At 52.1% G+C, this 23403-nt stretch overlaps 1 protein-coding gene across 4 annotated transcripts in view; it reads right to left on the bottom strand.

The window, feature by feature from the left end:
- The window catches only part of MCPH1 (microcephalin 1), a 231755-nt gene that overhangs the window by 12237 nt on the left and 196115 nt on the right, over positions 1-23403 (bottom strand). For all 4 annotated transcript variants that reach the window (XM_057696999.1, XM_057697000.1, XM_057697003.1 and 1 more), the window contains one exon: positions 1851-2088. In XM_057696999.1, coding sequence (XP_057552982.1) covers positions 1851-2088 — 238 coding nt within the window. The remainder of the gene's footprint in view (positions 1-1850; positions 2089-23403) is intronic.

Genomic DNA, 23403 nt, shown 5'->3' with positions numbered 1-23403 from the left:
GGTGGTGCAGTGGTTAAGAATCCGTCTGCCAATGCAGGGCACACGGGTTTGATCCCTGGTCTGGGAAGATCCCATATGCTGAGGAGCAACTAAGCCTGTGCACCGCAACTACTGAGGCTGTGCGCTAAAGCCCAAGTGCCACAACTATTGAGCCCAAGTGCCACAACTACTGAAGCCCATGCACCTAGAGCCCGTGCTCCACAACAAGAGAAGCCACTGCACTGAGAAGCCAGTGCGCCACAACGAAGAGTGGCCCCCGTTTGCCGCAACCAGAAAAGGCCCATGCACAGCAACGAAGACCCAATACAGCTGATAAATAAAATATATATATTAATTAAAAAATATATCAAGGGATGACCATCAGTCATTTAAAAGACATTCACCGAATATGGTTATTGTAAATGAATGCAACCTGGACAAACACGGTCTCTGCTACTCTGTTAAAGGATGGTGTCTAGGAAGGGGTGAGAAAAGCCAGAAGTATGGGATTCAGAGGCAAGGAAAGCAAAGAAGAGGAAGATTGAAACAGAAACCTGGGCAGAGAGGGAGAGTGAGCACACTTCAGAAGCCATGTGAGGATCTTGGCCAAAAGTGCTGAAATGGCTAGTTCAATGTCATGGGTTGAACTGTGCTCCCCAAAGTCACAGGTTGAAGCCCGAACCCCAAGACCTCACAATAGGACTGTGTCTGGCAAAAGGGCCTTTGAGGAGGTAATTCAATTAAAATGAGGTCACGAGGGTGGGCCCTAATCCAGTGACGGGTGTCCTTATAAGAGGAGATGGGGACACGGAGGGAAGGACGTGTGAAAACACAGGGAGAAGATGGCCCCCCGCAAGCAGGAGCGAGGCCTCGGAGAAACCAGCCCCGCCGACGCTTGGATCTCAGACGTCCGGCCTCCAGGACTGAGAATGCCTCCCCGTGTCTCAGCCCCCGGTCTGTGGTGCTGTCGCTGCAGCCAGGCCGGCTCACACAGTCACCCGAGCCCCGTGGAGGAAGGAGCAACACTCAGCCCAGACTGCGCCCCAAGTTCATCCCCCCGTGCGACTGCATCACACACGCTGCCTGTCCCGGCCTCCCCTGCACCCTCTGCAGCCCCAGAGCTGGGGGACCAGGTGAAGCCCCTTGTCGCAGGTGTAGGCCTCCAGCCTCCCAGGAGCCGGGGCCCATCTGGCAGCACCTCCTCCCCTGCAGAATCAAGGGAGGCGTTCGGCACAACATAGCTGAATTGATGCCAGACACACACATCGCGTTCACACCACACTTGCTTTTAGAAACAAAAGCCAAAGCGCCTTTGTGCTAAAACACAGCACTTTGAGCATGTGGACAAACGAGTCTCAGGAGAGGGGCCTGAAAGGGAGGGACAGTGCTGGGTCCTGGCAGCTGGCGGTGCCGACCCCCTGCACGCAGAGCACGGCAGGCACGTGGGGGGAGGACCCAGCAGCGGGGGGTGGACGGGCCGGGGCCTCCTGGCTGGCGCAGCTCGGGGTCCACTGGGCCTTCCACACAAGCCTGGAGGTCAAGTGGCAAAGTCTAATAGGATTTCCTTTCGGTAAGAAGCAGGGATGCCTAAGTGGGCCCATGACAAAGGATAACCACGGGACTGTGTGTTTTCTTTTCACAGGACCCTGTTACGGCCAGTGCATGGACACTGAGGGGTCTGCGGGGGGCCCCCAGGCTGCGTGGGAGGGGCCGTGGGCCCGATGCTTCCCCCTGAAACCCGTTCCAGTCACCAGGACCACAGGACAGGGGCTCTGAAGGGGACCCCAGCAGCTACCACTATCACAAGGCGCCTCCCCGTCATCCCCGAGACCCCCCCAGGACCCAGGGTCATCCTGCGCGCGGATTCCTACCTAAGATCCACGTTTCTGACAGGTACATGGCTGCCGCCCTCTTCTTCCCTGGGCGTGGCCCAATGAAGATGCTGGCCTTACGAGGGCTGCGTGTGACCCGACCCCCACACAGTTCCACCAGCTCCCCCAGCTTGGCTCTGGGCGGGCTGCTGGCCGGGGTGATGAACATGGTCGGCTGGTCAGCAAACAGGGTTCCCTGGTACCGCCCGGCGGACGAGAGGCGCTCCTGGCGGAAGAGCTGTGGGCAGAGATGGGGGAGGGTTACTCCAAATCACGTCACTGTTGAGAACAGGCCGACTGCAGGGCCCACGTCCTTTTTCAGAAAAAGAACTGCCTGAAGGTAAGGCTGCACGTTCTCAACGAATTCTGAGGGTCTGGGGAGATGATGACATTCAACGGTAACGCCAGGTAACGAGCAGCCTACATGCAAAACCCCAAGCAAACAAACTTATAGGCAAAAAAAAAAAAAAAAAAGTTTAGGCCTTTGAATTATTACAAATTCTAAACCAATTATTGAAAAGTAATCAACTGTTCCACTGAGCGAGGAGAACGGCCTCTGCATTCTGTGAATCCTGCCGAGGAACCCAGAGGAGCACGGACGTGGAGGCACGAGCCTCGCCCGACACAAGTGCCCGTGGCACTGGGACAGCAGCCTTCATCCCGGGCTCAGGGCTCCTGGAGCAACTGACAGCCCTGACCCGCCCTAAATCCAGCTCCACGTTGTCAATGGCAGAGCACAAGGCAGAGGTCCTAGCTATTCCCCGACAGGTCAAGTCGGGGAGGGACGTGTCCTTGTGGAAGTGGAGATGAGAGTGTGGAGACACTGGGACATGGTTCAGAACCAGGGGCCTTAAAGCCCACCTTTTTGTTCTGATGAAGTCACAGTCGGCTGGCTGGTCCAAGGGACGGCAGGGAGGCCCTGCTGTTACAAACACACGTCACTAAGTCCAGATTAATAAAGGCTTCTCTACGTGCAAATACCTTCTGGGAGGTGTCGAGGGTTATCTACCATCCACATTTGAGTATTTTAACCTAAGTGCTTCCCCGAGGACAGAACTGAACATCTGAGATCAGCGGCTCAGAGGAGGGACCCGGGTGGGGCAGGTGGAAGGGGCACCCACCGCCCGAGGACAGTGGGCGGCCTGTGTGGGACCGGACGGACCCCACCCAAGGTGGGCAGGCAGCAAAGGACACACTCCTCAGTCCGCTGCTCTGACAAAGGCCGAGAAAGAAGAAATTTTCCCTGCGCTAGGTTTTCCCGCTTTCAGTTTTAAGAAAACAGGATCTTACTGTAAAAAAACAACAACAACAAAACAAAAGCTTTAACATCCATGGAACTGATCTGATAAACTTAAGGCCATGGATTCATTCTTTTCTCACCCCGGGTTTGAATTTTTCCATGAGCTTTGATACGAATCGTCACATTTCACAGCTTCCCTGCGACTCGAGTACTAACAGGACAAACGACAGATCTCCCTGTGTGGTACCGCGGTTCACGTTGCCAGTTACTCCCAGCCTCCCTAAGATGCAGGGGGTGGAAAGGGTTATTCCTTTAATTTTGCAGACGAAGATATGGAGGCAGGAGAGATTTGCTTTGGTTAAATGTGACTTGAGCTGCAAGAGAAAACCCACGATCCCTAAACTCAGTGAATCACTGGGCCACACTGCCCTGACACTGGGCATCAAGAATCTTACTAAAGTTGGATGTAGTCACACATCTTATTATTATTATTAGCCACACCTGGCAGCTTGTGGGATCTCAGTTCTCTGACCAAGGATGAAACCTGTGCCCTTGGCAGTGAAAGCGTGGAATCCTAACCACTGGACTGCCAGGGAATTCCCTCACATCTTAAACACTAGTTGGAGAAGTTGATAACCGAAACAATACAGAAAGGAATAGAGTAAGGTGAGTTTTCCTGGTCTGTTACTCAAATCCACGCCTGTCTCTTCTTTAAATGGCAAGGCATGGTCGTTTGCTGGGTGCTGACCTCTGCAGGGCTACGTGTTCAGTGCAGGGGCCCCTTCCCAGCGAAGGACTGGGTCAGGCGTGGGCTGGACTCCATCCGGCCACTGGGACCCGAGGGTGAGTCTGCCGGGGGCAGTTCTTCCGCACCGACTAACATAAGCAACTTTGTCATGTCAACACAGGACACCCAGAATTCCTGAAGCCCCCTGAGGCCACGGGGCATGCTGAGAAGAGGGGAAGCGCTGGATCCAGGTAATGAATGCTTCCAAGTCACTGGCCTGACCAAACCGGGAATCGTCCTTGTCTTGTCCTTTTAATATCAGGGGAAAAAAATCTTAATTTTTAAGCTACTCTTTCTTGAGGCTTTTGTTTTCAGAAGCCCAAGAACCCAAATGCTACACGACTCTGCCACTTAAGAATTTGCTGTGTATTTTTCTAAATTCTGTGCAACACACACACATACTTGGGATACAGTTTTTCTTAGGAATCAAGGATGTATCTTGGTATATAGAAAAGCAGTAACTCAAACCTGTTTTTAATCCACTAGAAAGGACATATGTGAGCCTTTCTCATGTTTAGAATGTGTTTCAGAAGACATTTATTAAACGCCTACTGTCTACCGGGCACGTGCAAGGTGCCAGGAAGCAAGGCTGATCAAGACGCAGTCTCCGACCTCAGTTTAAAGCATGCACTGTAAAAGTCAATAGATGAAAATGCGTCCCTTTATTTATTTATTCAGCTTGAAACCAGAGGAAGCAAAGAACTGAAGGATCTGGTTCTTCACTCAGAATAATTGAGACTACGTGCACACTGTCTTTCCAACCCTAAGTAAAATAATTTCTGGGGAAGTTTAATCAAGATTTGGGTTACTTAAAATTAAAAGTTAATTTGGGAATTTATCATCCAAACACACTCTCTGATGTATTTAAGGACATGCATGTATAGGAGTTCATTGCCACAGAAATGAAACAGATGACTGGCAAGTTTTTAGTCATATTCTAAATATAACAGGACACATGATTCTGCTCATTGCTGAGCTTTAAATGCCTTCGCGTAAGCGGAAGGTTTTGGGAATGGGAAACTCCCCCAGGACTGCGTCTGTTATTCCTCAGTCCCCAGTGCTTTTGCTTCCTGGGTCCTCACGATGAATGGGCCTCAGATGTACCAATGCAGGCTCACCCTGGAGCCTGCGCTTTGCTCTGAAGGCACAGATGGTAAAATTGCTTTGCACTTGACGTTGCCTTGAGGGTTCTGACTGAGGCAGTTAACTTTCCTGTCTAGCAAAGCATCATGCTGTCCCCACGGGTACTTTGTAAAAGATAGGTTGCCAATCGTGAGGCTGTGAGCAGCACAGGGTACCAGCAGCCGGGAAAGTGCTGCGTGCCCTCTGACTTGCGCCTCCCTCGGGCCTCACCCCGACAGGCCTGCTTTCACAGCAAGCCTTCTGGGTAGCAATTCACAGCCGTTTGCTCTAAATCCTAATTTCGTTCCAAACTTTTCAACACACATACACACACCACAGCCACCAACACCAAATGCAGCCGACTGCCAGAAAAAGGAATCTGGGCGGGCACGTGGGCATTCTTACAGGGCGGTGGGTTATGACCTCAGAGATCACCAGGTTTATCCACGTTGACCTAGAAATTTCTAGCTAAAAATGATGAAAAGATAATTTAAAAAAAACATAACTCTTATATCCGTGTAAAGTGAACATTTAAGATATGTTCATTTTATGTAACTCTGACAGATGCTATACTGGTTCCAAGGAGAAACAGATAACAGTTATAGATGAGAAATATAAAAATGAAGTTGCAAATAGACCAAAACACTGGCTCTTCCACGGGGGAGACGGATATTGCCTCCACCAGATGGAATTCACGTCAAGCCCCCAGACAAGAACTGCGTGCATTGCCACTAGGTCTTTACGGCGTAGGTTATGAAACGGTGCAAAGGGGACGAAAGCTGGAATAGGATAACCGGGGGTGGGGGAGCGGGTGCACCGTCTGAGAAGTATGGTTTTCCAACGAAGCACAACTCTTCCCCTGCAGAGCCCGGGGTGTCTGCGTAAAAGAAACCGTGGAAGGAAAGGGGATTGAGTGGGGCTTCCTGACCGCTCGGGACTACAGGAGCCTCCACGATATCAGGACGGGTCAGAGTCGGGGTGCGTTTGGGGTGGAGCTCAGAGGAGTCCCCGCGGCTCTCTGTGAACAGTGAGATAAGATGATCATTGCACAGACGTGTACGTGGATGCATGTTACACACATGACGAGGAGGCAGCTGGTGTGAGATGGAAACCTTTCTCTGTCGTGAGCCCTTTGTTTGAAGCCCTGGATCAGGGCTATGACTAAAGGGCTCAGTTAAGGCCAAAGAGACAGTAGCTTTGCTTTATAAAATGTTACCTTTGTGTCTTCATTAAAAAAGCTCAGAACCTTCCAGTCCATTCATGTAGAAATCGGTCAAGGTGGACCAGAAAAACCTGGTAAGCCAGGTTTATCCAGGTTTACAGAGCAAAGCTGAGAGGGACGCCCTCCAACCCCGGCGTTTCTAGCTTCCGTGACCCCCAGGTATGCATCCCCCACCCAGACGTAGCCCCACCCTGACCCCACAGGGGAGGGTGTTGATGGTTCCTAGCCATTCTGCTTTTCCCGCTGGGTAGCGCTCACCTTGCATGCTAGTTTCTGCAGGTGCTTATGAGCCATGTGGGGAAAAGCAGGTACAAACCCTTCACTGTGGAGTCCTCAGGGCAAACTATCTCCCGTGTGCGGGCCCCGCAGCTCAGGGAGGTCGGCGTTTTCTGTTTGGCCTGAGATCACACACCAGTGAATTAAAGGGTCAGGCCCCAGAGTCCTGGTCCGTCCCAGGACTGGGCGGAACGCGCCCCTTCTGGTCCTCCAGGCTGCAGACAGCACACCCTGCGAGTCCTCAGCTCCTCCAGTCATGGCAGCCAGCTCCTGTCATCAGCGTCCTCCAGGGTGTCTGTGTGTGTGTGTGTCTCTCCCGCTGAGTCCAGGAGGAGGAGTGGGGCGGGCCGGGCGGAGAAGGGACGCCCGCCCGAGGAGACGCGTCAGGTGGAGGGTGATTCTGCCATCTTTTCCTTTATATTTTTCGATAACAAAAAGGCGAACGCAACAGTTAAAGTAGCTGAAAACGCCCAGAGGCGGTTCCCTCTCAGGGTCCAGGTAGGAGGCAGAGCCCGACCCTGAGCCCCAGTGGGCCCTTGAGCTCAGCGGTGCACCTTCTGAGGCCAGCAAGGATCTGGGGCTGGCCTCAGGCACGGTTCGGCTTCTACAGGGGAGGAAACGGAGGCCCAGAAGACGAAGTTCCTTATCCGATGTCACAGCAGAGCTTTCCGGAGCTTACTAAGGGGCACCATCCTCTAACCACCGCCCGCCACCGTGAGCTCTGGTCAGGGCTCTGGTCCCCCCATCTCTCCTCCTCTGGTCGGTGCATAAGTTAATCTGTTTATTTGTTCATCTGAGTGTCAGGCTACGTTATGAGGATACACAAATGTAAGGACACAGTGTTTGCTTCCCCAGGACGTCCTAGAACTCACAGCAGGACAGGACACATCACCTCCTGGGATGGGAAATGAGAGCCGGGCAGGCTTCATGGCAGAGGTGTGTGACTTGGAGGTGGGACAGGAGGACGTGTGTTCAGGGAAAAAGTCGTGGGGCGGGGGGTGTCTGGATGGCGCGCGCCTGCATGGAGACCTCCAGATCGCTGGAGGGTGATGTGTGCGGGACCTGGGGGCTGGCAGGGGCCACAGTAACACAAGCGAACTGTGAAAAGCGTGCAAGTCGGTACCAAGGGGGCGAGGCTGAGTAAGCGGCACCCGACGGACTGCGAGTCTCCTGTATGGTGTCTAGTTAACGTGGGGCCGTGAGAACCACGGGCAGAGCAGGGCACGGAATCCAGACGTTGGCAAGACCACGCTGCAGACGTACGGAGGGGCGCAGACCAGAGACAGAGACTCCAAGGAAAGCACTGAAGTGATTTCAACAAGACACACGGTAGGGCAGGCACGGGGAGCGGGGGAGGTGTGGACTTTAGATGCAATGAGGGCGCAAGTCCACAGGGGTCCTGTCCTGTTACAAGCTTCCTATGACAACGTGGGGTCAACAGAGACCCGTGCACGCGTCTGTAGGGAAGCTCAGCTACTGAGGTTTTAAAGGTTCCAATAGATAACTCCTGTTTCCCCCCAGGTTCCATACCAGCCGGGAGACAGATACACGTGTCCAACAGAGGAGATCAAGCCACTGTCGTCATTCACAAAGCCGACCGCACACCTGGGCCTTAGACCGGGTCCTGTGAGTTTGCTAGTCCTGCCCTGATGACTTAGAAGGAGGCACCCACAGGGCCACAGCTGGTACTGGACCCACGGCAGGGGCAGGCAGGTCTGAAACAGGGGTGAGGGGGGCCGTCGGGGTACCCTGCTCCTCCCTGCAAACCCTCCAGTGTGAGAAGCTGGTCTTCCTCTCCTGGGGGGTGGGAGGCGGCACAAGACCACGGAAACACGCGGGGCTCCTCTCGGACACGCACCGAGAAGGCAAATCTCTGAAACAGGGACCTGAGTGGCTTTCACGGTCACTCCTCCAGGCAGTCGGCCTTGGGGAAACCCCCAGCTCTGGAGGAAACATCTCAGAACACAGATCCTAGTGCTGTTTCAAAGGAGAAAAAGGTAGACCCAAAGGCACCTATTTGGAAACAGAAAATACAGTTACAAGTTTCACCTTCTAGAAATGTCAGGGCCTCTGCCTGACCCCATTAGATGGACTGAATAGATCACAGGTTAGGTGAGCTGGCTGTGCCAGAGAGAAAGCACGAATCGTGTCTGTGGTCCTGGGAAATTTTTAAAAAGCTAAAGAAACAAACAGAACACACCCGTAACGACTCTGATTTTTGCCTAAAACAAAGACAGGGTCTTCCAAGGAGGAAAGGTAACGACCATAAAACGCTGCCTGAATCCCCGTCGTCGTCATGTCTGCCTGTCCTTGCTTCTCTCCGTAGCTTCCGGGTCCCCTCCCGCTCAGACCCTCCTCTCACTCCTGACCATTTAATTTCCAGGCTCCCTGTCCCCCCCCCTTTCCTGTCCCCGCAGTCCCTGGGACCCCTCTTTCCTGGTGACCGTGCCCCAGCCCCAGGAACAGCAGACACCCCTCCATCCCCACGCCCTTCTCACAGTCACCCTGCGGTGCCCCTCCTCTCGCAGGCCGGCTTAACGTGCGTGGCCAGTGGCTGGAATGATCCCCTGCGATGCCAGCCTTCCCCCCTCCCCGCAATGCCATCAAGTTACGAGCCTGGCGGTATCCACCCGCCAGCTGGCCCTGCCCTGCCGCACCGCAGGAGGACAGCCACCCCTCCAGGGCCCACACCTGGCCCCCTCAACGCACCCGCCCCCTGCTGTCCCTTCCGGTCCCCTCCCGGCCGGCTGCCTACACGTCTGCTCTCATACCTCAGCCCTGCAGCCCGGGACGGCGGCATCCTGAAGGACGTGTGTGGCTTCCCCGCAGCACCTGTTCCCACGGATGGGCCCGCCCTCCTCAGTGGACCCGCACTCGGGGGAGCCTCCCTGATGAGGCCCTGGGCAGCGAGTTTTGCTCCCCGTCTTCCTGCCGGCATCCCCCTCCCCGTTCTCCACGTCCTTGGACCCATTTCCCTATGTCACCCTGCAGGGCGTCCTGACACGTGGTCCACACCGCCTGCCTCTCTCTTCCCTCCGTCCTCCCCGAGCCCCCTTCTGCTCCCACTGGGCAGGTGCTTCTGTCTCCTCCCCAGGACCTCGCGCCTCCTCCCGTGGGCGTTGCCAGGACGGCACCCCGATACTGCTCCTTCAGTCACTTCCAGGACACGACGCGCCCGTTCTCCTCCAGCTTCCCCGGCTGCAGCTCTGCCGGGTGTCGGCCTCCTTCCCGACTCTGCACGCCCAGGGCCGGGCTTCCTCCTACGCGCACCGCTCGGCGCCTCGAGCAGCTGCTGTGCCGATGGCACCCCCTTTCTCTCCGGACTCCAGGTCCAGCTACTTTCTCGACGGGGCACTTGGACGCCTCAGGCCCCATCCCAGCCTTTCCTTCCTCGGCCTCCTCAGCTCAGTTTTGGCCGTTCCGTCCTTCCAGGCGCCCAGGCCAGAAGCACTGAGGTCGCCTTGACGCCTCACAGCCCTCATCTTACTCTCAGGAAACCTTCAAATACACGCGGACGAGGACATTCTCAGCGCCGCGCTCTCTGCTCCAAGACCAGCCAGTGTCCCCTGTCACCTGGACCGATGCTGCGAACTAGTCCCCCTGCGTCTAAGATAGACCTGCTTTTTCTCTCGTTAGGAGGCCAAACTTAACACCTCCCCCCGTCCCTGCCGAGGGCAGCAGTGACGAGCAAAAAGGAGGCCCAACAAGGGTAGCGCTCAGGGTGGGCGGGAGCCCTGGAGAAAGCCCCACAGGGCAGCGGGCCTTCACCTGGCCTCACGGAGCAGGCACTGGAGAAGCGTCTCAGGTGTGGGGAGGAGGCAGGCGGTTAGCAGCACAGAGGACAGGCCGAGCCCGCTGGGGCAGATCCGCAGGCGGGGCAGACGGGGGTGAGGAGGCCGGCACGGGCTTGGCGAGGATGTGCTGGAAAGGGCGGGTCCTGATGCGGGAGGCGCGGAGTGGGTGAGGGCCCGGGTGAGCGGGTGGCAGACGGAGCGGGAAGGTAGAGACTGAGGTAGAGCTTAGGAGACAAGCACAGCCGACGTGCCGCGTGCAGAGAACGAGGAACGGGGAGCCTCAGGGTAATTCTCCAGTAGGGAGACCCGAAGGGCTGTGCTTCCGCCGGGAGAAACGGGCCGGCAGGGGCGCCGGGTGCAGGCTCGGTTCCTGACAGGCGCCGGCGGATGGGGCAGGGCGCTGTCACCACGTCAGGGGGTGAGAGGACGCTTCTGGAGGGCGGCTCACAGCTGGAGAGCCGGGGCCAGGAGCCTCCTGGATGGAGGGGACAGCAAAGCCACGAGGGGGTGGATTCCTTTCCTGCTTTAGTCTGAAGCTCAGAAGTTCAAGGTTTGGATGTTGTAATTGGAAACATTGTTAGTGAGACACTTTTAAAGAGGCCTGAAAAGGGTTTTTGCAAGAAAAACCCATGTCTCATGTTCTCGAATTTGGGGACACGGGCTAAGAGATGCCTTAAACAGCCTGAGGAACGTAGGAAATGGGTTTGTCGATTCCAGGCCTGCGAGACCCATGGGGACGCTGATAAAAATCCTTCCTTCTGGTGGAAGTGGGCTTAGAGCGCTGTGCTTTCCAAGCAGATATGATAGTTTTGTTTGGTTTGTTCTATTGTGAGGAACGAAGGTCTTAAACCTGGGAGCTGGAAGGAAGGAAGGCAGGAGCTTTCCCCTCTCTGGGCAACTCTGTCATCACTGAGAGGAATCTGATTTGAGGGAGATTATGACTTTGACCAGAGGCTGAACGAGTAAGGCTGTAAAGACCAACAGACCGCAAACCGCGAGCCTTGACCCTACAGCCTGGGAGCGCTGGGACACAGAAGGTTTAGGCTGTGTGACGAACGGTGTTCTAACTTTGAAAGGGTTAAGAAAAAGTCAAAAATCATGACTAAAGACACCTAATTGTATCGAACAGCTTCTTGGTTTCATTTCACTGGGACTAGTGCTCCCGAAACCCTCTGATGGCAGAGGCCAGAGCAACCCTTGTCAGGGTAAATTTCCTGTAAGGTCTCATATGCAGTTATTCTACCCTGTAACATATCCGCCTGTTTCACTACTAACAGGACTTCTCAGTAAGTACACGTGACAAACACGAGAAAGGTCAGGCACACAGCTCTGTGTGAGACGCACAGTTGCAGAAACAGCTCAAAGAAGTACATTTCTTAAAGCTGCTCCCATTTACACTGAAAGCCTCCAACACGATAAGGATTATCTGAGCCCGGCTTTTTCACTTTACTGGTAAGCAGAGCAAGGTAGGTGCGCGAGGTCACACTGGAATAAAACAAACGGGTTGGGAACAGAGACAGGACCCCGATTCCCAGGTCTCCACTGGGGTGGGGGGAGGAAGATGACGGTCTCCCCAGTCAGATCCTTCTCTGCCACCTACAGGGCGACCCTGAGCTTCAGTCTGTGCAGCCTGGGCGATTCCAGGACTGCCCCGGGCGGTGGGGACAGGATGGAGCCTACAGCCATGGGGTTAAGGCGCACAGAACAGTGATGGGCAGCAGACACCTGCATCCTGGCCAGGTTCTCAGCAGCATTTGACATCTGGCAATGTCCCCTCCCCACTCTGGACATCGTGTTATGTCCCCTTGGCCCGGGGACCCGTCACTCCTGGTTTTCTCCCTCTTCCCCTCCCCTGTGTGGGCCTGTCCTCCCCACCAGGCCATTAGGTCCTGAGGACGGCTCACAGCCCAGGCCAGAGCCCTCCTGGCAACAGATGACCAGCGATTCCCTTCTGTCCTCACTGCAGACCTTCCCTGAGCTCTGGGACCAGAGCCAACCGCCTGCCTGACTCTCTCCGGATGACTTACAGGCGCTGTGCACTCAACACGTCTAACTTAGCTCAGCTCTTCGAGTCCCAGCCGGTCCCATCAGATAACAGATAACAGTTACCAGAACCTACTGTGCACAGCCCTTCTAAGTACTGGCTGGGAATTAGCTCATTGAACCCTTGAAATAAGCTTATGGAAGAGATACCGTCACCCTTTCCAGTTCACAGATGAAAATAAGGCAGAGAGGGGATGGTCACGCAAGTAGGACGTGAAGGAGCCTTGGAGTCTAACCCGGGCAGGTGACGTCCTTGGTGGTTACATCTGACTGCTTTCAGAACCTCAGGGGACGGGAGCAGCAGCCGTCCCAGACCTCTCGCGTACCCTCACTTTCTGTATCCACGTCCTCACAAGTCTTGTGGGTTGTGTCTCGTTCCCAGTCCATCCAGTCATCTTCGCTGTCAGCATCCTAGCAGAGCTTCAGTGATTTCAGTGCTGGGTGACTGAAGTAGCTCACGAACTGGGTGGGGCCTGCATCTCACATTTTCATTTTTATACATTGAGGTATTAACTGCATACAGTTAAGTGCACAAACTACACTCATCTTAAGTCACAGCCTGAGCTTTTATATACGCACCCACCTGTGTAACCACTGCCACCAAGGTGGTGAAGGTCTCCAGGCCTTGGGAGGGCTCCCTGTGCCCCCCCACCCCGAGACCCTGCCCCCCAGGCCCCACTGACATAACCTCTATTCTGAGCTCTGTCGTCACCGACGCCTCCCGTCTGCGATGCCACAGCAATGGAAGCATGTGGCACATAATGTTCAGTTTCTGGCTTCTTTTGCTCAACACACTGTCTACACACACACACACACACACTCCTAAACCCTCCAACAGCTTCCCATTACTTGAAGCAAAAACCAAAAGTCCTAAAGGCCTTACTAGACCTTCATGGACCAGCCCCTATGTCTACCTGCGGCCGCATCTCCATCCTCCTCCCCGCCTTCCCCCGCACCAGTCTTCTGCCCGCCTCTCTCTGGCCGCAGGGCCTTTAAACACATCACTTTCCCTGGATGACGAGCTGGTCCTGTCCCACAACATAAACTCCTCCTCACGGTCTGGATTTTGGCTCAGCCAGCATGTCTTCAGGGAAACCCTCGTTGTTCCCCAGCTAAGTCCCCTCTGTACCCTGCTTCAGTTAATAAACACTTCGCACTTATCAGGTACCAGCCTCCGTTCTAAATGTCTTATAAATACTAACTTTTACAAGACACACAGATGGCCAACAGGCACGAGAAAAGATGCTCAACATTGCTAATCATTAGAGAAATGCAGATCAAAACTACAATGAGTAGCTGTAGTCAGAATGGCCGTCATCAAACAGCCTACAAACAATAAATGCTGGAGAGGGTGTGGTGGAAAGGGAATCCTCCTACCTGTTAGTGGGAATGTAAGTTGGTGCAGCCACTAAGGAGAACAGTAAGTAGGAAGGTTCCTTAAAAAACTAAAGCTACCATATGATCCAGTGATCCCACTCCTGGGTATATATCCAGGGAAAACTATAATTCAAAAAGACACATGCACCCCTATGTTCACAGCAGCACTATTTACAATAGCCAGGACATGGAAGCAACCTAAAGGCCCATCAACAGGTGAATGGATAAAGAAGATGTGGTATAATACACATATACAATGGAATACTACTCAGCCATAAAGAATGAAATCATGCCATTTGCAGCAACATGGATGGACTTAGAGATGATCATACTAAGTGAAGTAAGTCAGAGAAAGACATACACAATATCACTAATGTGGAATCTAAAGAAATGATATAAATGCACTTATTTACAAAACAAATAGATCCACAGACACAGAAAACATAGAAAACAAACTTATAGTTAGCAAAGGGGACAGCCGATGGGGCGGGGGATAAGTTAGGAGGTTGGGATGAACATACACACACTACCATATATAAACTAGATAAACAACAAGGACCTACTGTAGAGCACAGGGAGCTCTACTCAATCTCTTGTAATAACCTATAATAAAAGAATCTGAAAAAGAATACATGCACACACAGAAAAATGAATCTTTGCGGTGCACCTGAACCTAATAAAATATTGTAAACCAACTATGATAAAAATTTTTTAAAAATAATAAAAACTAACTTTCAATCCTCATAAAAATTCGATGAGGCAGGTGGTTTTATTATTCCCCCTTTTCTATACGAGAAACTGAAGATGTAGAGAGGAAGTAGGTTGCCTGGGGTCACAAAGCTAGGAGGCGCAGAGCTGCTGGGAGCATCCAGCAGCCCCGGGGGCCACCCTGCTTCCGTGCGAGCTCCCGCAGGAGGCTCGCACCAGTCACTCCAGGCGAGGTGCCTGGCCCAGGGCAGGCTCTAGATAAACAGCTGCGCGGATGAGCGGGCGTCGGCTCCTATTTCCAGATGCCACATCCCAGGTACCTTATCGCTTACTGGTGGCCACGCATGTGTGTGAGCAGGTACATGCACATGTGTATATATGTACGTATATGTACATATGTATGTATGTATAATGTTGCGGGGCAAATTTTGTTTTTTTGTGAGATGCCACGTGGAAGCTGAACCTGTAAAACTAGCCATGAGGCGGCAGCTTTGTTGCTAACTCAGCTCTACGCGACACCTCTGTTGCACGAGTCCGAGGACGTCTAATGTAATGCACCTCTGATATAAGTCATCTTCCTCCCACTCCTGTGTCTCTTCATCTCAGTCACTCAGCCTTGAAACTTCAGGAACACCTCTGACTTCTCTACCCTGTGTCACCTCCCTGCACAGAGCCTGTCCCGGAAGGCCGAGGGACACAGGGGTGCCAGTGCAGGCCGGGCTCCAGGAAGAACCTGGGTTTAAGTGTCAGCTGCCACTGAGTCTCTGAGTGGCCTCACCTGAGCCCTCGAATCTCTCAAGTCTCAGCTTCTGCGAGTGCAAACACGCCTCCTGTCCACCTGGCAGAAATGCTGGGAGGCGGAGTGAAGGTACATGCCAGCACAGTGCTCGGCCCCCAGGGAGCTGCTAATAAACGCCAGCTGTCACTTCATCACCTCGGTTCAGGCCCTGCCTCCTCTGTGGCTCACGTCCCCAGGAGCAGGACGCCTGGGAGTCTGCTGGGCACAGCTGGCTGACTAGCAGCCCATTCGTGGAGATTAGGGAGGCAGCAGCCGTTAAAATGAACAATGGAGATATTAAATAATAATTAACATTTGCTGAGCATTTGCACACAGCACATTGGCTAAACTATTCCAGCTGTGTTCCATGAAACATCCCATTTTAACTGCTACAAAAATCCTGTGAGGCCGAGACCATCAGCCCCGTTCCACAGCTGGAAAACTGGGTTTCTGAGGAATGTGGCCAAGGTGCCGTGTTGGCAGGTGGAGAGACAGACGTTGAAACCAGACGCGTTGTAACAGACACAGAGCCTGTACCCTCCACCGCACCACATATGGCTTTAAATTACACCCCCTGCACCATCGAGGGAGGACCCGCAACCTCGGAAGCCTGGAGTAGAGCCATAGTTTCACACCCATCAGTCCTTGTGACAGGAATTATCTGAGGATACTCAGGTCTTCTAGAACCCTCTTTCCCTTTCAGATAGGTCTGAGGTCATGACATTTCCCTAGCCAATCTGGAGCCGGATTTCCTTGCTAATGTGGGGTTGGGATTTAGGAAGATTGCCCGTGGAGTCCAGGCTCCTTGGCTATGTGACGCCTCTGTCTTTGCCTTTTGTGCTGTCACACACGAGCCTAACTAAGAGAGTGCCTTGTACCCGACGGACCCTGAACACTGGGAAGGCTGGGCAAGGAGCTGGACGGGGCGCCCTGCGCAAGGTAGAGGGCATTGGGGCGTGGAGCCTGCGCGTCAGGAAAATTACAGCGCCCCTGGGGGGCTGAAACAAGATCCATGCCCTTAAGGAAGCTCTCACTGCCCAACGCGGTCAGCGGGTAACAGAGAACACTAGCCTACGCGGGAGACAGCTGCCATCCCACGAGCACGCGACGCCCCAGGTCTGACTCTGGGGGTGCGTGCAGCTCCCACCGGTGGGATGAGGCAGCCCCACATCTGCATCGATTCAGGAGAAGGAGAAGCAGGCAGCTTGAACAGCCTGAGGATGGGGAGACTGGAGCACCACTGAGCACGGAGGCCCTGAAGACCAGCAAAAACAGTGCGAACGACTCCAGGCATCGTTTTGGTTCTCGGCAGGAAAAGCCTCAGGCAGGAACGTGTTATCAGGCATAGAGTACAGTTTCTATAAATCTCCACTGGTTTTTGAAATTTTAAAATTATTTTCTATCCTTTTCCAGCTTTATCGAGATATAATTGATATGCAATCAGCATAAGTTTTAACACTACATTTCAAAATAAAAGTTGAGAGAAATTCTGAAGAATTTATCCAAAAAAAAAAAAAAAAAAAAAGAGCGAGAGAGAGAGATAAAGGTAGAGAAGAGGCACATAAAGGAACCCTCGGCATTGTTGTACCCAGCCCTGGCAAAGCACGAGTGACATCTCTCGATAACGAAACTGACAGTAAACATACAATATCACAGGATGAAAGGAAAGGTGCGTCCATTGTGACAGGTCCACTTTCCTGACACATTTTCCTCAATTCTCATTTGATGCAGACAGTGAGATAAAGCGTCCAAGGAGAATCAGCCCCAGCTTAGCTTTCCCCAAAGTTACACACGAACGACACTTCCTGTCTGTTCCTCGTAACAAACGACAGTTTAAGCAAAGGCAGAAGGCATTTGTGCCTTACTTCTGCTGAATTAAGACGACCGACACTGGAGCTTGGCGTGTGCCAAACTTGGATTTTTTCAAAGCATCATCTGAGTTTTAAAAGCTACATAAGTGATGGGAACATAATCGTCTAGGGAATCCATAAATAGCTTTTAAAAAAGTCATAAATCTGGATTTCATGCCTCATAGTGTTCAACAACTGCAAGAAATAGGTCAAAGCTTGGGACACGGTGGGTTCTTTCCCTGCCGTGTCTGAGGGCTGGCTGCTCCGGGTCTTCTCCCCACGCTTTACCGGGAACCACGTCTGCTTTTGAGCCGTACTTGGTTCTGAGTTGCGTTTCATTGCTTCCAACACTCTCTCTTTTTTTTCCCCCAAAAATCATGATAAAATACACATGGAAATAACTTCTTGGCTTTATAGAACTTTTTTATTTGATCCTTTAAAAATTGTCAGGTAGTTGGCAAGAAATTTGCAAACTTATCAAAACATCAGAGCAAGTCCATAGTGTAAATTTAAAGTCGGGGGTTTTTGGCAAAATTTTGGAAAGGGCTGAAAAACCAACCCCCGGGCAGGGCTCGGCACGTCTTCATTGTCCGGATCTGTCTGACCCCGGTTGCACGTTAGCATCACCTGGGAAGCTTTAAAATAGTGCTGCAAGGGCCTCACCCATGGTAGCCAGCTCAGGGCACCTGGGGGCGGAGGCCTCGGGCTTAGGAAGTTTTAAAGCCCCCTGGGCGATTCTGGTGGGCTGCTGGGCTGAGAAAGGGTTATAACCCTGGTTCTGAAACTGGCCTGCATCCTGCAGCCACCTGGGGAGCTTAAAAAATACCAGTCCCGGGGTCCCAATCCAGACATTCTGATGTAATTAGAGGGCTGTGGCCTGGGTAGCAGGAGTGAAAAAATGAAAAATCCCCCTACGTGATCCTAATGAGTGAGAACCACCGTATTATAATCCTGGAGGCTCTGCAGAGCCGGCGGTTTCACCCCGGACAGGCCCGTGTGCAGTTCTGGCAGCCACGGGCCGAGAAGGCATCCGTAGGGAGCGCCGAGAGAAGGGACACTCGTTGCCCTGTATTGATTCATCGCCCAAAGAAGAATACAATATGAGTCCGTGACTCAGAAAGCTTGAACGATGGGGGGAACATCCTGACACTGAATCCGTTCAGCTAATGCAATTTCAATTCCAAAGCAAATCAGCACCCACTCAAAGATGAGCTTCCTTGGGCAGAGCTCCGTTCTCCACTCTCCCTGGGGTGTCCTTCCCCTCCCGCTCACCCGTCCGCGGCCCGGGGGTCAGGCTCTCTCTGCCCGCAGCAGGCACGGCCTGGGGCTGGTCGGTCAGGGGTCTGAGGTGGCTCTGCACCGCTGTCCCAGCCTGGCAGGCAGGCCTGCCCTCCCCGCCGCTCCGGCCGGCCCTCGCCTCCTGGGGCTGCCTGACCAGGCCCTGGACCCACCTGGCTGGCCTTCCTCACCCAGAGCCTGGCCGGAGCCCAGCTTCGCACAGGCGTCCTGGTGGCTCCCGTGCCGAGCACATGCTGGACAGGCCCCAGCTTTGTGACATGGGCCTGCTGCTTTCCCAGGGTTGCCAATCCTTTTTTGGGTTTTGTTTTGGTCTCCACAGTTTCTCCCTCCGAGGTAGCGCCATTCCACGCGGCTGCTCCGAGTGCAGGGAGAAGAGCTGTTTCCTCCTGTCTCCTCCCTGAGGTGGACCACCACCGGCCGTTTGACGAGGGAAGGCCCTCTAACTGGAGCACGGTGGTGTCTTCATAGAAAATGACCACCGTGCCTCACGTAGGTCAGGTGTTCTAATGAAGCTTTTATTCAAAGCCATATTTTGGATGGAGATTTAAAAAACGACCCACTGTGAATTTCATGTTTAGGTCAATTTATACACCAGTGTTCATTTTTAGTTCACTTTAACATCCACTATTGTCAATTTTCAAGTTTGAGTTGAGATGGCTTCCACATCTGTTTTCTCAAAAGGTCCCCTCCCCCTCTTCTTTGAAGGTCGCTAGATGCTTTAGATATTTTATTCCATATACAGACAAATGAAACAACTTTGTCACCTGCAGTTTTCAAAAATTTATCTTTCTTTATGCTTACAATCAGGCATATTCTTCGGAATATGAGGGAAGATAGCACTCTCTAGAATCTTGTAGTGCTACTGGATTTAGCAATTTGTGGGCTGCCTACAGGCGGCCCTGCACTTAACAAATGTTTAAAACCTTGTTTACACATTTTTTTCTATTAAAATAAAATTTACCAACCTGGATTTCCTTTTTTTTTTTTACAAAGCAAATTAACATTTTTTATTTTTTTATTTATTTTTTAACATTTTTTATTGTATGAAAACAATTTAATTCCCAAAGCTTAAAAAGGAAATGCGACTTCTCTACATCCTTCAAATGAAGGCACAAGCCAGTGGCCATGGACCCCTTCCAAGACTCAACCTGGAGGGCAGACATCTCCCTTGAGGCCAGCACGTGTGCTCCAGCTGCTTGAAGCGTAAGAGGGTTGTTTCAGGAGATACTAGTGGTTTGCCGCGTTGTGTCGAGGTTTAAGCCCTGTTCACATCTATAATTTATTTGCTGCTGAGTCTTTGGTCAAAAATGCAACCCATCATCTTCTTGATGATCTGCCTTGTCGTGTGTTCTGGGAACAAGCCACAGTGAAAGGCCAGGGACCCCCTGCTCTTGAATTTCAAATCAATTATCCCCAGGCAAAACAAATTCTTCTTCAGTGGACGTGAAGCCCCAAGAGAGTGGGGCCCAGGGAGGGAGGAGAAAAAGGGCAACTCAGAAATTTGCAGGAAGGAAAGATCCCTTCAGGATGTCAACAGCTGGAAAAAGGGATAAAAAATGTCCCAAATGTGATGACGGTTCTAGATTTCAGGAGCCCAGGAAGAACGGGGGGCTGGGCACCGGGAGGCCAGGGTTCCTTCTGGTTCTCGGCTCACAGCCGGCTGTGGGGTCACAATCCCTGACGCTTCACCTGACCCCTGCGCTCCTTACAGGGGAGGTGTGAGCGTGAAGAGGAGGACTGATCGGCTCTCCGGGAAACAGCAGAAGGGGTTGCAGTTGGTATAGCTTAACTCCTCCAGGCTTAGTTCTTACCTACAACGTGGGGCGATGGTGCTGGATGATTTTCTCACGTCTTTCCATGTGGACATTTTTCATCCTTCTGACCAACTTCTTTGCTGTTACTCCTTTGTACTTAGCAACTCAGTTTCCATCCCCAGCTAATTTCAAAAGCTTCTACTGCATTTAAGCCTATAATTCTCAGAGGTGTTGTCCGTATTATAAAAATACGCTGGGGAATTCAGACGTTCATTGGAACATCCCGTCGTCTTGTAACCCACTCGAGCAAATAGTCCTGGACGTTTATTAAGGACTCTTTCTCCCCCTTACATTCATCATTTGGGTACTGGAGTCCTGACACAGACCAGATTTGAACGGTCCTGTTTCTGCTCCTCTTTCAAAGGCTTTGCTTTTGGCTAAAACATTGTGGGCTGGTGGGCGCGCACGGCTGCGGGCCTTGGGCAGAGCTGTCGCTGGGAAGGCAGAGTACGGGAGCCGTGTGATGGCTGTGATGCTCGAAGAGCCTCTGCGTGTGGGGCTGCAGCAGCGGGCGGTGAGCACGGCTCAGCCGAGGGCGGTCCAAGCACCAGGCCCCCCAGGTCTCCAACTCAATCATTACGAAAAGCCCACTGACTTCAATGGAGATTGGATACGAATACCTCACGACACCTGCTTTTGAATATCCCGCAGAATCACCGCATACAGAGTAGTGACTGTGTGACGCTCGGGAGGGAGAGTGAGTAGTGATGGTTTCAGGTACTGGTCTCTCCCCATAACCTGGCACAGCCCACCTCCCATTTGTTTACTGGAAACCCAGCTCAGCCTTGTAAATAAGTTGTATCTATGTAACTTACTGAAGGTGGGGAGATGCTTCCACACACGCCCAAACGCCCACCCCTCCGTCTCCTGCCGATGTCTCCACCATCACTTATATCTTATGATGCAAATGTCCTTGGCGCAGGCTGCGCACGCTCCCATAAATTCCCGTGAATGCAGAAAGCACCGAGCGTCTCACGTTCTGGCAATGCGTATGTGCTTAATTTATTCTGTGAATTCTCAATTTACAAACAATAAAATGTTCCCATTTTGGACGCACAGAGTTTGATGATTTTGATAAATTAATCACACGTTGATTAGGATTCTCACGTTCACGTCACCCCAGGGTCCCCTGCAGCCCTTTGCGTTCAGTGCCGCCCCCCAACCCCTGGACCACCACGGGCTAGCAGACCAGTGTATCCTGTCCTTGAAGGTCACGTAAAGGGAAGGACACGGCCCACGTGCTGTGACCGGCTTCGCTGGCTCAGCACGTGTGTCTGAGATTCAGCTATGTTGCTGTTTGCTCCTTTTTTACGGCCGTCTTTATTGTTGTGCTATTGGATGAACAGATCACAGTTTTCATCCATTCGCCTGCTGAAGGACATTTGGGTTTTCCCAGCTATTAGATGTTATGAATAAGGCTACTATGAAGAGTTACTGATCTTTTTGCTGACGGATGCTTTCCTTTCTCTCAGGTAAATACCTAGAAGTGGAATTCCTGGGTCATTTGCCTTAGTAGGAAACTGCCAAGCAGTTCTCTACCGTGTTTGTGCTGTTTTATACTCCTGTCAGCAAAGTGTGAGTTCTAGTTGCTCTGCGTCTTTGCTGTAACTTGGCGCTTTAGTTTTGGTGTTAATGTGGCCATCGTGGGTGAGTGTGGCCTTAGCTCACTGTGACTTTAATTTGCATTTCCCAGATGACTAACAAGATTCCGCATCGTCTCACGTGCTTTCTTTGTTATCGAGATAACTTCTTTTGTGAGGTTCTGTTCTTACATCCTGTACATGTTTAAGGAACTTGGATAGCGTTTAAGAATTCTTTGTATATTCTGAACACAAGTTCCTTTTCAAATACATGGAATATGAATATTTCCTCCCTGTCTGGAGCCTGCCTTTTCATTTTGTTAATGGTGTCTTTCAAAGAACATAACTTTTCATTTTCTTGAAGTCCAACTTAATTTTCTTTTTATGGTCAGGGCTTGTGCTTGGGTTTGTGTCCTAAGAAATTTCTGCCCACCCCAGAGGTCATGAAGATTTTCTCCTACATTGTTTTCTAGAAGTGTTTTCAATCAGTATTTCTTGACAAAGTATAAGGTATGGAAACCTCACTAGAGACCAGACACGGGATGGGGAAGAGGAAGGAAAAACTAAGAAAAAGGATGAGAAATCTGACGACAAAATAGAGCTGGCCCGCTTGATGAGCATATATATGAATGGGATCATGGAGATAAGCAGAGTCCTATAAACCCCAAGACCCCACAGAAACAGACGTACCCTAAAGCAGAGCCAGACAGTAGGCACTTACCACTTTCTGATTTTTCTTCCTTTAATAAATCGATGTAGAGTCGACTCACCCCAGGGAAGCTGGGAGCACACAGGCTGCAGACTAATGCTCGGGGAGCACCACGGATGTCTGGGTGGTACCACACACAAGTAGATATAAACATACACACGCACAACATTTACTTTTTCTACCTCAAGACCATGCTTGCCGGCCATATTTGGTTTACCGCATCTCTTAAAATAATCAAAACGGAATAAAATCCAACAGCACAAACACGTATCCTTGAGAGAGTGGTGAGAGGTCAGACCCAAGGGCAGAGTTTAAAAGAGTAAAATATGCAGAGTTGGGCCAAGAGGTGACTAAGAGGGAAGGAGATAAGATCTGTCTACAAATACCTGGAGGCTGTAAACAACGGGAGAGTGACAAACCAAACCAGCCCACAACAAAGGCTGCCCCGGAAATTCAGAATGTGCTGTGCATTCAGGAAAGGAAGTGCACGAGGCAGGGGAGGCTTCCCACTGGCGCGTCCTTCTCTGGGACCAAGAGCCTGGCCCCCCTCCTCCCCCTCCTGCCCCATCCAGTCCGGGGCTGCCTCTTCAGCCCCTTTGCAGGGCCACCATCTAGATCAGGTTCCTCATGACGCATTGCTGTCAGGCCACCTCCCGTCGGCGCTCGCAGAGCTAACTTCACCGGCCTTCACTCCGCTGCCACAAAAATCAGAGACCACGTCCCTCTCTGGTTCCAAACGCTGCAGATAAAAGTGTAACAACCTTGGCAACGACCTTGGTTCGGTCTTCAGGCCTCTACCGCGTGGCCCCTGAAGACCTTCCATCCTTCCCAGCAGGCACCTGTCCTGAACGTTTCTGCTCAAGGAAACCAGCCTTCCAGACCTCAGCCCGTGCGGCTCCCACTGCCACATCACCCCCTTCCAATCACATTCAGTCTTAACCCAAGACAGTACTG

This window comes from Hippopotamus amphibius, chromosome 10, assembly GCF_030028045.1.
Source record: "Hippopotamus amphibius kiboko isolate mHipAmp2 chromosome 10, mHipAmp2.hap2, whole genome shotgun sequence".
Lineage (NCBI taxonomy): Eukaryota > Metazoa > Chordata > Mammalia > Artiodactyla > Hippopotamidae > Hippopotamus > Hippopotamus amphibius.
This window is presented reverse-complemented; position numbering and strand designations above follow the sequence as displayed.